Source organism: Cajanus cajan, chromosome 5, assembly GCF_000230855.2.
Source record: "Cajanus cajan strain Asha chromosome 5, NIPB_CcT2T_4, whole genome shotgun sequence".
Taxonomy (NCBI): domain Eukaryota; kingdom Viridiplantae; phylum Streptophyta; class Magnoliopsida; order Fabales; family Fabaceae; genus Cajanus; species Cajanus cajan.
Window position 1 is genome coordinate 967,227 of NC_138521.1, and position 11,914 is coordinate 979,140.

Here is an 11,914-nt window from a genome sequence, read left to right on the forward strand (position 1 = left end):
CCCTAGTATGCCCATACTAAACCAGTCTTTATACCAAAATGAGGAGTTGTCATCACCCAACTTAGGTTCAAATCCTTCTTGGATAAAAGGAAGACCTCTAACAATGTTATTCCATATTTAAGACGCTCCAGTCTATTTCTTAGCATGCAACACCAACTCTCCATGCAAGTATTTCTCACGTAAAAGACTCACCCACGACTTCTAATCCGAATGTAAAAGGTCCCACACCAATTTTCTAAGTAAAAAAATATTCACCTGCCGAGCATCATGGAAACTCAAACACTCCTCCTCCTTTGGATTTGAGATGGTACTCCAGTTCACCAAAGACTAGAGTCGAATTGCACCATCCTTGGCCCATAACGAACTTTGGTAGGCTTGATTAATCTTGTTACACACTTTTTGTGGTAGCCAAAGTGACTACATGTAATATACAAGAATAGAAGAAATCGCAAAGTTAACAACGCACAAACAGCCAATCTTATTAAAAAACTTACCCTTTCAAGATGCTAAACGAACATTAACATGATTTAACACCTAATTAAAATCAACAATGCAGACTTCTTCTTGAATCATTGGTACTCCTAACTATATGTTTCTATAGATATAATTATAATATACTTTAGAAGTTAAAAAAATATAATATATTTCAAAAGACAATATTAGTTAAAGACAAGTTTTCCTTAATAATGTTTCAAAATTAATAAACAAAATTTAAATAATGTTAAAGTACATTAAATTTAATTTTAATATTATTTATTCTATCACTTATCTACACTATCAGGTCATGGATTTAATACCATGAATTAATTGTTTATTGCATTTTCTACATATTAGTGTTTAGACTAAAATTGAACCTCGACTAAGGTATAGGAATTGTTAATTGCAGTCGGTCCTAGTCTGTGTGGGATAGGCCGAAAAAGAAAAATGGACAGGATCAAAATGGTCATGACAGAGTCGTATGATTTAATTAATGGGCCTAAATTAAAAAATTAGAGAGAAGGGTAAGTTGAGTATGTGTTGGGCCAGGCTAGATGAAAATTTTATGTTAGAATGTATGTGACAGGCTGTATTTGTGTGAGACAGAAATGGTGTGTCCCCAAATGCAATAATTGTTGTCCTCTACTTACTTCTACTTACCGTTAATGTTCCTTTGCTTTGAAATACTCAACTCTAGAAACTAGAAAGCAAAGGGAAGAGAGAGAGAAGATATGGCAAGGGCATGCTCATGGGAACTGACATGTGCCCTCCTTCTGCTCCTCTGCGCCGTTGCCACCGCCACCGACCACATTGTGGGAGCCAATCGTGGGTGGAACCCTGGCATTAACTACACTCTTTGGGCCAACAACCACACTTTCTATGTCGGCGACCTTATCTGTTAGTCTTTCTCTCCTTCACTAAAACTTGCAGATCTATACATACTTTCTTTTTCTTAAACCTCTACAAAACCTCAAATGTTGTTCTTCAAGATTCTGCCTTTATTTTTGCTAAAAGATTCATTCTTTTCTTTTTTTTTTTTCTCACTTCTGTTAGATAACTATAAGTATTTGACTATACCTTCATACTGAAACTGGTAATAGATATTGAAATTGAGAAAATGTTAAATAAGTGTATGCGGCTAAATTTCTAAATTTTGATTCCTAAAAATATATCAAATTATTTGTTTCACTTTAGGCTAGAGTAATGTTAATTTAGTGTAGAAATTATTTTAGGGAATAGAATGATAATTTATTCCAAGTATTATTCATCAACTACTATTTCTTGACATTTTTGCCCCTGATTTTTCACAGCATTCAGGTACCAAAAGAACCAATACAATGTGTTTGAGGTGAACCAAACAGGGTATGACAACTGCACCACAGAAGGGGCAGTGGGGAATTGGAGTAGTGGCAAGGATTTCATACCCCTTAACAAGGCCAAGAGATACTACTTCATTTGTGGCAATGGCCAGTGCTTCAATGGGATGAAGGTCTCAGTTATTGTCCATCCTCTTCCTTCACCTCCTACCTCTGCTGAACATTCAACTCCAAAGTCTGCATCTCCTGTGCTCTTCAAAAGGAGTTTTCACTCACTAATGCTGTCTTTTGTGTTAGCTTGGTTTGGATGTGTTTGGATTTAGCAACTGTGGAGCATAATGGCTTATTCTTTTCTCTTTTCTTTTTCCTTCCATCTCAATTTGTTCGTGTATCTTCCATGTTTACTTCGGATTCTCGTCATGAATGGATTCATATTTCTAAGTGACATGCAAACTTGTTAGTTCTGAATTGTTTCTCCTGTGGTGTAGGTTCTCCATTCCAATTCAAGCTATTGTTTCCACGAGTCTTATCTATTTAGAGGCAAATTAAAGAAAATATAAAAAAAAAACAATTAATGCCTTGGTGCTATTTTGTTTGATATGGGGTGTTTATTTTTTTTTGTCAATTTTAAAATCACAATACTATAAATTATTAAAATTAAGAAGAGTAATTAAATTGATTGTTTTTAATTAATTTTGTTATAAATTCTAATTTTATTTTTAAGATACTCTTTATTTGAAGTGGTTATTATATTTAATATTAGTTAGGAGTGAATACATGAGAAATAAAGTTAATAATTAATAAAGATGATAAAAGAAATTTACTCTTGAGTAATTTTAAAAATCAATAATTGTTGCTTATGATTAGGAAAAAATAAATTTTAAAATCAATGATCATGTTTATTTTTAAGTTGCATTTAATTTTTATAAAAAAATTAATAATTAAAAATAATATTATATCACAATATAAATCATTTATCACAATGTAGAATTATATTTTATATATTTATTTATTAAAATTTTAATTGAGTATTTATTTTGTATGTTGTAGATGCTGAAATATTAACTATAATTATATATTATAATATTTTAAACAACTCAAATAAAAATTACAATTCCAAATTAATATATATATATATATATATATATATATATATGAAAATAATTATATCACGCGAGTGTTTTTAAAATTTTTAAGAGAGTTTATTTTTTAACTTTTCATCTATTTTAATTTAAAATTATCATATTTATCTCTAATTAAATTTATATTTAAAAATAAAATTTCAAAATTTAAAAATATTTTCATGTCACAATATAAATTATTATAATAAATTTAAAAATATAGTTTATATATTACCTTTGGGTTCGGTATTTGTGTCCGCGATACAAGAGGATTATTCCAGACTGCCATATCCGGATGGAAGCATGGCCTACCACCACCCCATGAGGCAGAAGCAGCAGCTATGTTGGAAACAATCCAATATCTCATCCATTCTCCATACGATAACGTCTGTGTGGAAACGGACTGCAAGCAAGTAGCGGATCATCTCAACAGCACGCAGGTTCTTCACTCAGAATATGGGATCATTATAAATCAATGTAGATCCCTGTTACGTTCCCATCAAAACCTTCAGGTTAGGTTTATTAGGAGACAAGCCAATCGGGTCGCCCACACTTTAGCAAGGGTGGCTAGATCTTCCGCTAGTCACCACTTTTTCGATTTTATTCCTCCATGTATTGCATCTCTTATCATTAATGAAATGAGTTAAGTTCATTTGCTTCAAAAAAAAAATATATTAAAAAAATTTATTCATACAAAATTTAAATATAATATGTTTTATATATTTAAATATAACATTTTATTTATATAATTTAATATAAATTTTAATTATCTTATAATAAATATTTATCTTGTATCATGCACAAGTTAATACACTAGTTCTAATAAATTCTCATATTATAGAACTCCAAGCATATGGTTCAGCGGTAGGGGTTGATCCACGTTTAAGCAAGGTCAGGGGTTCGAATCCTGCCTTGTGTATGCAGCCGTGTTAAATCTTGGGGGCAGCTATCCCACCCTTTGAGGAGATTAGTCACCCCTATCGGGTACTCCTTGGACGAACCAAGAAAAAAAACTCTCATATTATAGATTACAACATAAAAATCGAAAGTGTTACTCTTGCTCATCTCATTTTCTCAATTAGACATTCGTTGCAATTAACACAAATTATTTTTCTTAGAAATCCCAAGCTATCATACATATATATATATATATATATATATATATATATATATATATATATATATATATATATATATATATATATATAATAAAAAGGATAATAAATTAAGAAAATTAATATTAAAATTAAATTTTAATATTTTAAATTGTTAATAGTTAACTTAATCTCACAATTAAAATTATTTGTTATTAGTATAAAATATAGTTTATATATTTAAATATATTTATTAATTATAAATTAGAATTATATAAAAACTATTTTTTTATCTTATACAAGGCACATACTAAAATATTAATTCTGAAAAAAATTCTAATTAAAATTCTAATTCTATTTTAAAGCACCAAACAATTCTTAACTAAAATAAAACTAGTTAGCATATGCATCGCACAAGATAAGATTTTAATTTTATATTAAGATAAATATTTATTTTTATATAATTAAAATTCATAATAAAAATATTTTCAAATATATAATTTATATTCAAATTTTAAAATAGAATTTTAATATAAATTTATTTTTAATTATTATTTTTAAAAATTAAATTAAATTTTGAAATAAAAATAAGATGTGGTAAATTAAAAGAGATGGTTAAGAAAATTATTTTATAAAAATCACTTGTATTTTATATAATCACATTAAGAGTTATTGTTCGAGTTAAAGGTTAAAAGATCAAATTTTAAATTTTAAATGGGTCTAACTTAATTGGTTTAACCAAATGTGAGTTGTTACGAATTTCTTAATTGGTACCGATTGTGATATATAAAAAAAATGTATATTTAAAACTTGAATTCAAGACCATCCATACACTTAATTAGTACAAATAAATCATCCACGCAATTGGTGAATCAACATAATATTAATTAATTTATCTTTATTCTTTTCACATGGATATTGATATGTAAATAAATAAAAGAATATGGCTAAAAAAGTTAGTAAATAAACAAAAATAATATAATATTAATAAGGAGGATGTACTTATTTCAAGAGTAAATCTACTTAGATTTACTCCTTATAATAACTCACATTCTATATAAATTTTTAACGATCTAAATGTTGAATTAAAATTTTTTAATATATAAATCAAGTCTACCAATTTTTTTTTAAATTGAAAACTATTTGATATTACGTTTCATTAATTTAAATCATGTATGAAATATTTTTATGATTATTTGTCATTTTAAATTAATAAAATGAATTATTAAATGATTTTTAAATTTTTAAAAAATTTGCAAAGTTTATTCATACATAAAAAAAATTAATTTAACGATTGAATCATTAAAAAATTTAATTTAGAACACGAGTTATTGAATGAAGTAAGTCTAAGTAGACTTACTATAGAAATAAGTGGATCTCTCCTCAATATTAATTGTAATAAATACCAACATTTATTTATTTTTGACATTTTTTCAATGTATCTTATTCTATCTCATTAAAAGTGTCAAGTTATGGCACAAATTTCTTCCATATTTCCTGTTTTAAGGAAAACACGTTTCCTTGATTTTAGGCCATGATTCCATGCATGGTTTCCTCTTTTTTGCTCCTTGTTTTGTTCCAGGTTTTCTTATTCTGGGTGCATACGCTTCTTCTCAATGCCTATATAAGGCATCAAGCATTTGGAGCAAATTGCAATTGATTCAGCAATCTACACACTTGAGAAAAATCATACATAGAGAGGAAAGATTCAAGAGAGTATTTTTAGTCTATATTTGAGAGATTATCTCTTTGTTCTCATGATATTAGAGAACTTCTTGTACTCTCCTATTTCTACATAGTGGAATTATCTTGCTCTTGATCGCCCGTAGTTTTTTCTCCGTCTTTGGAGTTTCCACGTAAACTTGGTGTGTATTTATTTTTCTTGTCTCTCTACTTACTTCTCTCTATCTCTAATTAACTTGATCCGGTGCTTCCGCATTCCGCTCATTCTTTCTGATACCCAACAAGTGGTATCAGAGCTACTTGTTTAATTAGAGATTCAATATGTCTACCGTCACTAAATTTGACATTGAGAAGTTTGATGGCAAGATTTGTTTTTCTATTTGGAAAGTCCAAATGAAAGCTGTTCTTACACAGAATGGATTGAAGAAAGCTTTAGATGGAAAAGCCAAAAAGCCGGTCAACATGACTGATGAGCAATGGGACGAGTTGGATGAAAAGGCGCTTTCAGCAATCCAACTATGCTTGTCCAAGGAGGTTCTTCGTGAAGTAGCAAATGAAACAACCGCTGCTGCTTTGTGGCTGAAATTGGAATCTCTTTATATGACCAAAAGTCTCGCAAACAAGCTTCGTCTCAAAGAAAGACTATATACGATTCGTATGGTCGAAGGTACTCCTATTCAATCTCATCTTAATGAGTTTAATTCTATTATCATGGATTTGGAAAATATTGAAATTAAAATTGATGATGAAGATAAAGCTGTTTTGTTGATTGTCTCATTACCTTCTACCTATAAACACTTTAAAGAAATTATGTTGTATAGCAACAATGATACCTTATCCTTTGAAGATGTTAAATCTAATTTGTTGTCCAAAGAAAAGTTTGATCTTGATATCCACTCTGAGGACAAGGGTGAGGGTTTAAGTGTCAGGGGTAGAACTCAAGAAAAAGGGAGTACCAGTAACAAGAAAAGTAGATCCAAATCCAGAGGGCGTAAATCCAACAAAACCTGTCGTTATTGCAAGAAATTTGGGCATGATATCTCCGACTGCTTTATCTTGAAAAAGAAACAAGAAAGGCAAGAAAAAGGTAAAAATCCTGCTGAAGCTGCTAATGTTGAAACTGATTCTGATGGTGATGTTATGATATCTGTCTCTTCTGATAAGAGGAGCAAAACTGAATGGATTCTTGATTCTGGATGTACATTTCATATGTGTCCTTATAAGGACTTATTCACCACTCTTGAACCTGTTGATAGTGGTGTTGTCTTGATGGGTAATGACACCCAATGCAAGATTGCAGGAATAGGTACTATTCAGATCAAGACTCATGATGGCACTATCAAGACTCTTTCCAATGTTCGCTTTATTCCTGACTTGAAGCGAAATCTAATTTCTCTTGGCACCCTAGAGTCTCTTGGGTGCAAGTATTCAGCTGAAGGTGGAGTTCTAAAGGTATCAAAAGGTGCTATTGTTTTATTAAAAGCTAACCGTATTGGTAGTTTGTATATCTTGCAAGGATAGTGACAGGATCAGCAGCTGTCTCATCTTCTATGTCTGATAAAGATGCCACCAAATTATGGCACATGCGCCTGGGCCATATGAGTGAAAAAGGCATGCACCTTCTGAGCAAGCAAGGTCTCCTTGGTAATCAAGGCATCGGTAAGTTGGAGTTTTGTGAACATTGTGTCTTTGGGAAGCAGAAAAGAGTTAGCTTCTCCACTGCAACTCACCGCACAAAAGGTACCCTTGATTACATTCATTCTGATCTTTGGGGTCCTTCTAAAGTTCCATCTTATGGAGGATGCCGTTATATGATGACTATTATTGATGATTTTTCTCGTAAAGTCTGGGTCTATTTTCTAAGGCACAAAAATGAAACATTCCTCACTTTTAAGAAGTGGAAAACTCTTGTTGAAACTCAGACAGGAAAGAAAGTCAAGAAGCTCAGAACGGATAATGGATTGGAGTTCTGTGAAGGTGACTTTAATGAGTTCTGCGCAAATCATGGTATTGCTAGACACAAAACCATTCCAGGTAAACCCCAACAGAATGGTGTTGCAGAACGTTTAAACAGAACTATCCTTGAGAGAGCTCGTTGTATGCTCTCAAATGCTGGGTTATGGCATCAACGTGAGTTGTGGGTCGAGGCAGCATCTACAGCTTGCTACTTGATCAACCGATCTCCACACTCTTCACTTAATTTCAAGATTCCAGAAGAAATTTGGTCAGGTAATCCTATTGATTATTCTAATTTAAGAATTTTTGGATGTCCTGCATATGCACATGTTAATGATGGAAAATTAGCTCCTAGAGCTATTAAGTGCATATTTCTTGGTTATGCATCTGAATCTAAAGGTTATCGTTTATGGTGTTCTGAGTCTAAGTCACGAAGATTAATTCTTAGTAGAGATGTGACTTTTAATGAGGATGCATTATTATCTTCTGGAAAACAATCATCTGTGTCTTCTTCCAGTACTAATAATCTGCAAGGTACTAGCGAGAAGGTGGAGTTAGAGTTAAAATTTGTAGCTCCTAATGTTGATGTTCCATCTTCCTCTACCACTGAGTCTAGCATTGATGATCATGGTGATGATCATCCTATTCAGCAACAGGAAGAATATAACATTGCACGAGATAGGACAAGAAGACAGATAAAATTGCCAGCTAGATACACTGATGACAATTTGACTGCTTATGCATTGTCAATTGCACAAGAGGTAAATGATGATGTTGAACCTGCCAGCTATAGTGAAGCTGTTTCTTGTGTTGATTCTGCTAAGTGGCTAGTGGCTATGAATGAAGAAATTGAAAGTCTTCACAAGAACAACACTTGGAATTTGACAAAGCTCCCCAAAGGAAAACGACCTCTAAGGTGTAAATGGATCTATAAGAAGAAAGATGGCATTCCAGGGGTTGAAGATCCTAGATGGCATTCCAGGGGTTGAAGATCCTAGATGCAAGGCGCGATTAGTCGTTAAAGGCTTTTATCAAAAGGAAGGTATTGACTTTAATGAGATTTTCTCACCTGTTGTTCGTCATACTTCCATTCGTATTTTGCTTGCTTTTGTTGCTCTGTTTGATTTAGAATTAGAGCAACTTGATGTAAAGACAGCTTTTCTACATGGAGAGCTGGAAGAAGAAATTTATATGGATCAGCCTGAGGGATTTGTTGTTCCTAGTAAGGAGCATCTTGTTTGTCAATTAAAGAAATCTTTATATGGCCTCAAGCAAGCACCCAGACAATGGTATAAAAAATTTGATTCCTTTATGATTGGGCAATGTTATTCCAGGAGTAAATATGATGATTGTATTTATTTTCAACAATTTCCTGATGGAACTTTCATATACTTGTTACTTTATGTTGATGATATGTTGATTGCATCACGTGACAAGTCTTTGATAAGCAAATTGAAAGCTCAACTCAATAATGAGTTTGAGATGAAGGAATTAGGTGCAGCTAAGAAAATTCTTGGCATGGAGATTCATAGAGATCGACAAGTTGGTAAATTATTCTTATCTCAACAAAAATATATTGAGAGATTACTTGACAGATTTAATATGAATAATTGTAAACCTGTTTCTACTCCACTTGCTGCACATTTCAAGTTATCTTCAGACCTTTGCCCACAAACAAAAGAAGAGATGGAGCGTATGTCACACGTTCCATATGCTAGTGCAGTTGGCAGTTTAATGTATGCTATGGTGTGCACTAGACCTGATTTAGCATATGCTGTTAGCATGGTGAGCCGATACATGCATAATCCTGGAAAGGATCACTGGAGTGCTGTAAAATGGATTTTTCGGTATCTTAAAGGTACTAGTAATATTGGCTTGGTGTTTGACAGAAACAAAGCTACAACTAATAATGTTGCAGGTTTTGTTGATTCGGATTATGGTGGTGATCTTGATAGAAGAAGATCTCTTTCTGGCTACATTTTTACTCTCTGTAATTCTGCTATCAGTTGGAAAGCTTCACTTCAATCTATTGCAGCATTATCTACAACAGAAGCAGAATATGTTTCAGCAACAGAGGGTGTGAAAGAGGCTCTCTGGATCCGAGGTTTGGTCAAAGAACTTGGTCTCACACAAGATGTTCTTACTGTATTTTGTGATAGTCAGAGTGCCATTCATTTGACTAAGAATAGTCGTTACCACGACAAGACCAAACACATAGATGTTAAACATCACTTTATCCGAGATATTGTTACTATTGGTGAAGTTCTACTACAAAAGGTACATACATCTGAGAATCCAGCAGATATGCTTACTAAGCCACTTCCGAATGCCAAGTTTCAACATTGTTTGGGCTTGGTTGGTCTCTACAACAAATGATTGCCCCTCTGGGGCTTTATCTGGCGATGAGCAACTTATTAAATTTGAGCCAAGGTGGAGATTGTAAAGTTATGGCACAAATTTCTTCCATATTTCTTGTTTTAAGGAAAACACGTTTCCTTGATTTTAGGCCATGATTCCATGCATGGTTTCCTCTTTTTTGCTCCTTGTTTTGTTCCAGGTTTCCTTATTTTGGGTGCATACGCTTCTTCTCAATGCCTATATAAGGCATCAAGCATTTGGAGCAAATTGCAATTGATTCAGCAATCTACACACTTGAGAAAAATCATACATAGAGAGGAAAGATTCAAGAGAGTATTTTTAGTCTATATTTGAGAGATTATCTCTTTGTTCTCATGATATTAGAGAACTTCTTGTACTCTCCTATTTCTACATAGTAGAATTATCTTGCTCTTGATCGCCCGTGGTTTTTTCTCCGTCTTTGGAGTTTCCACGTAAACTTGGTGTGTATTTATTTTTCTTGTCTCTCTACTTACTTCTCTCTATCTCTAATTAACTTGATCCGGTGCTTCCGCATTCCGCTCATTCTTTCTGATACCCAACAAAAAGTCGTCATCCATTAATTCATAAAACTTTGAATTAATAATAGTTTAAAAATATTTAAAGGAAAATGTAACCCATTTATGAAATTATTATATAAAAAAAAACATAAAAAGTTAAATCGTATTTAAATTGGGTTGAGATACAAGGAATGATAAAAGAAAACCAAAACAAACCAATAATTGACCTCCTCCTCCACTCCTCCTTTGTCACCGGTGTTTTGTAGATTCGCGTACCATTTGACCATTTGATTTGTGTAGAGACATTATAATTAATGCACATGACTAATATCTCATTTGCCTAAGCATTTATGAAGTGTTTTTCTTTGCTGAGTGATATAAACAATTTACTAGATGATATGTTGGGAGAAACATTCTTTCGAGTGACATTCGATCCATATCTTATAATTTTAAGCAAAGTAATCCCATCATTAATAAATATTTTGTCATAATAATATGATAATAAAATTAAAAATAAATTATAATTAAATATTTGATATTTAATGTTTTACAATTACATAGTATTTGGTCAGAAAAAAATAGAGGAGATGAATTATTTAAAAATTTCTTGTTTGATTCATATTTTAGGAGAGAAAGAAGGAAGACTTCTCTTCATCTAATTTTAAATCCCCTTCAATAGTGGGAGGGGTAGAGGGGAGATGAAAAATTTTAAAATATTTTTAGTGTTATGTAAAAAATATTCTTACTTATATTATTTAATTTAAAACTATAATAATGTAAAAGTAAATTAATTTTTAAAATTTCTTCCTTTCCCTTGTAATTCAAACAAGAATTATTTATTTATTTATTTTTTATATTTCCTACCCTCCTTTATTCTTAATTAAACAAAATTTATAATTCCTCTCCTTTCCTTTGTTAAAATCTCTCATTTCCTCTCCTCTCTTTCGACCAAATGGACCTAGGTTCTTGTAGGAAATTTTCAATAGCTCAAAATGGCTAAAAAAATGATAATTTTAAAAACTAGATTCTTCATATTCAAGAAATATTGACTTGTTTTTAAGAATTTTTGTCCATAATCATAAGAGTATGTTTTTTAGTATAGAAATTACGTGTATTTTTCAATTATGTCAATCCTATTTAAGTAAAGTAAAATCATTATAGACAATAAAACTATCTTCATGAGTATTTAAAATAATTGCAACTATTAATTAAGTTGAAATAACTTTTTACTTAACCCATATGTTCGTTGACATTTTAAGATAAAGAGTCTAAAAAAAAATAATGTAAAATTTTTATTTTTAAATTAAAAATTATATATTGTTTACTAAATGAAATAAAATATGGTTGAAAAGTTCATAAAAATATATTAC

At 31.4% G+C, this 11,914-nt stretch overlaps 1 protein-coding gene across 1 annotated transcript; it reads left to right on the forward strand.

The window, feature by feature from the left end:
* The first annotated feature begins 1,115 nt into the window (after positions 1–1,115).
* On the forward strand, positions 1,116–2,238 carry LOC109788572 (early nodulin-like protein 17). Its single transcript, XM_020347329.3, has 2 exons — positions 1,116–1,374; positions 1,788–2,238. Exons 1-2 carry the CDS (start codon positions 1,209–1,211, stop codon positions 2,114–2,116), a joined length of 495 nt encoding a protein of 164 aa, XP_020202918.1. The 5' UTR covers positions 1,116–1,208; the 3' UTR covers positions 2,117–2,238.
* The last annotated feature ends 9,676 nt before the right edge of the window (positions 2,239–11,914 follow it).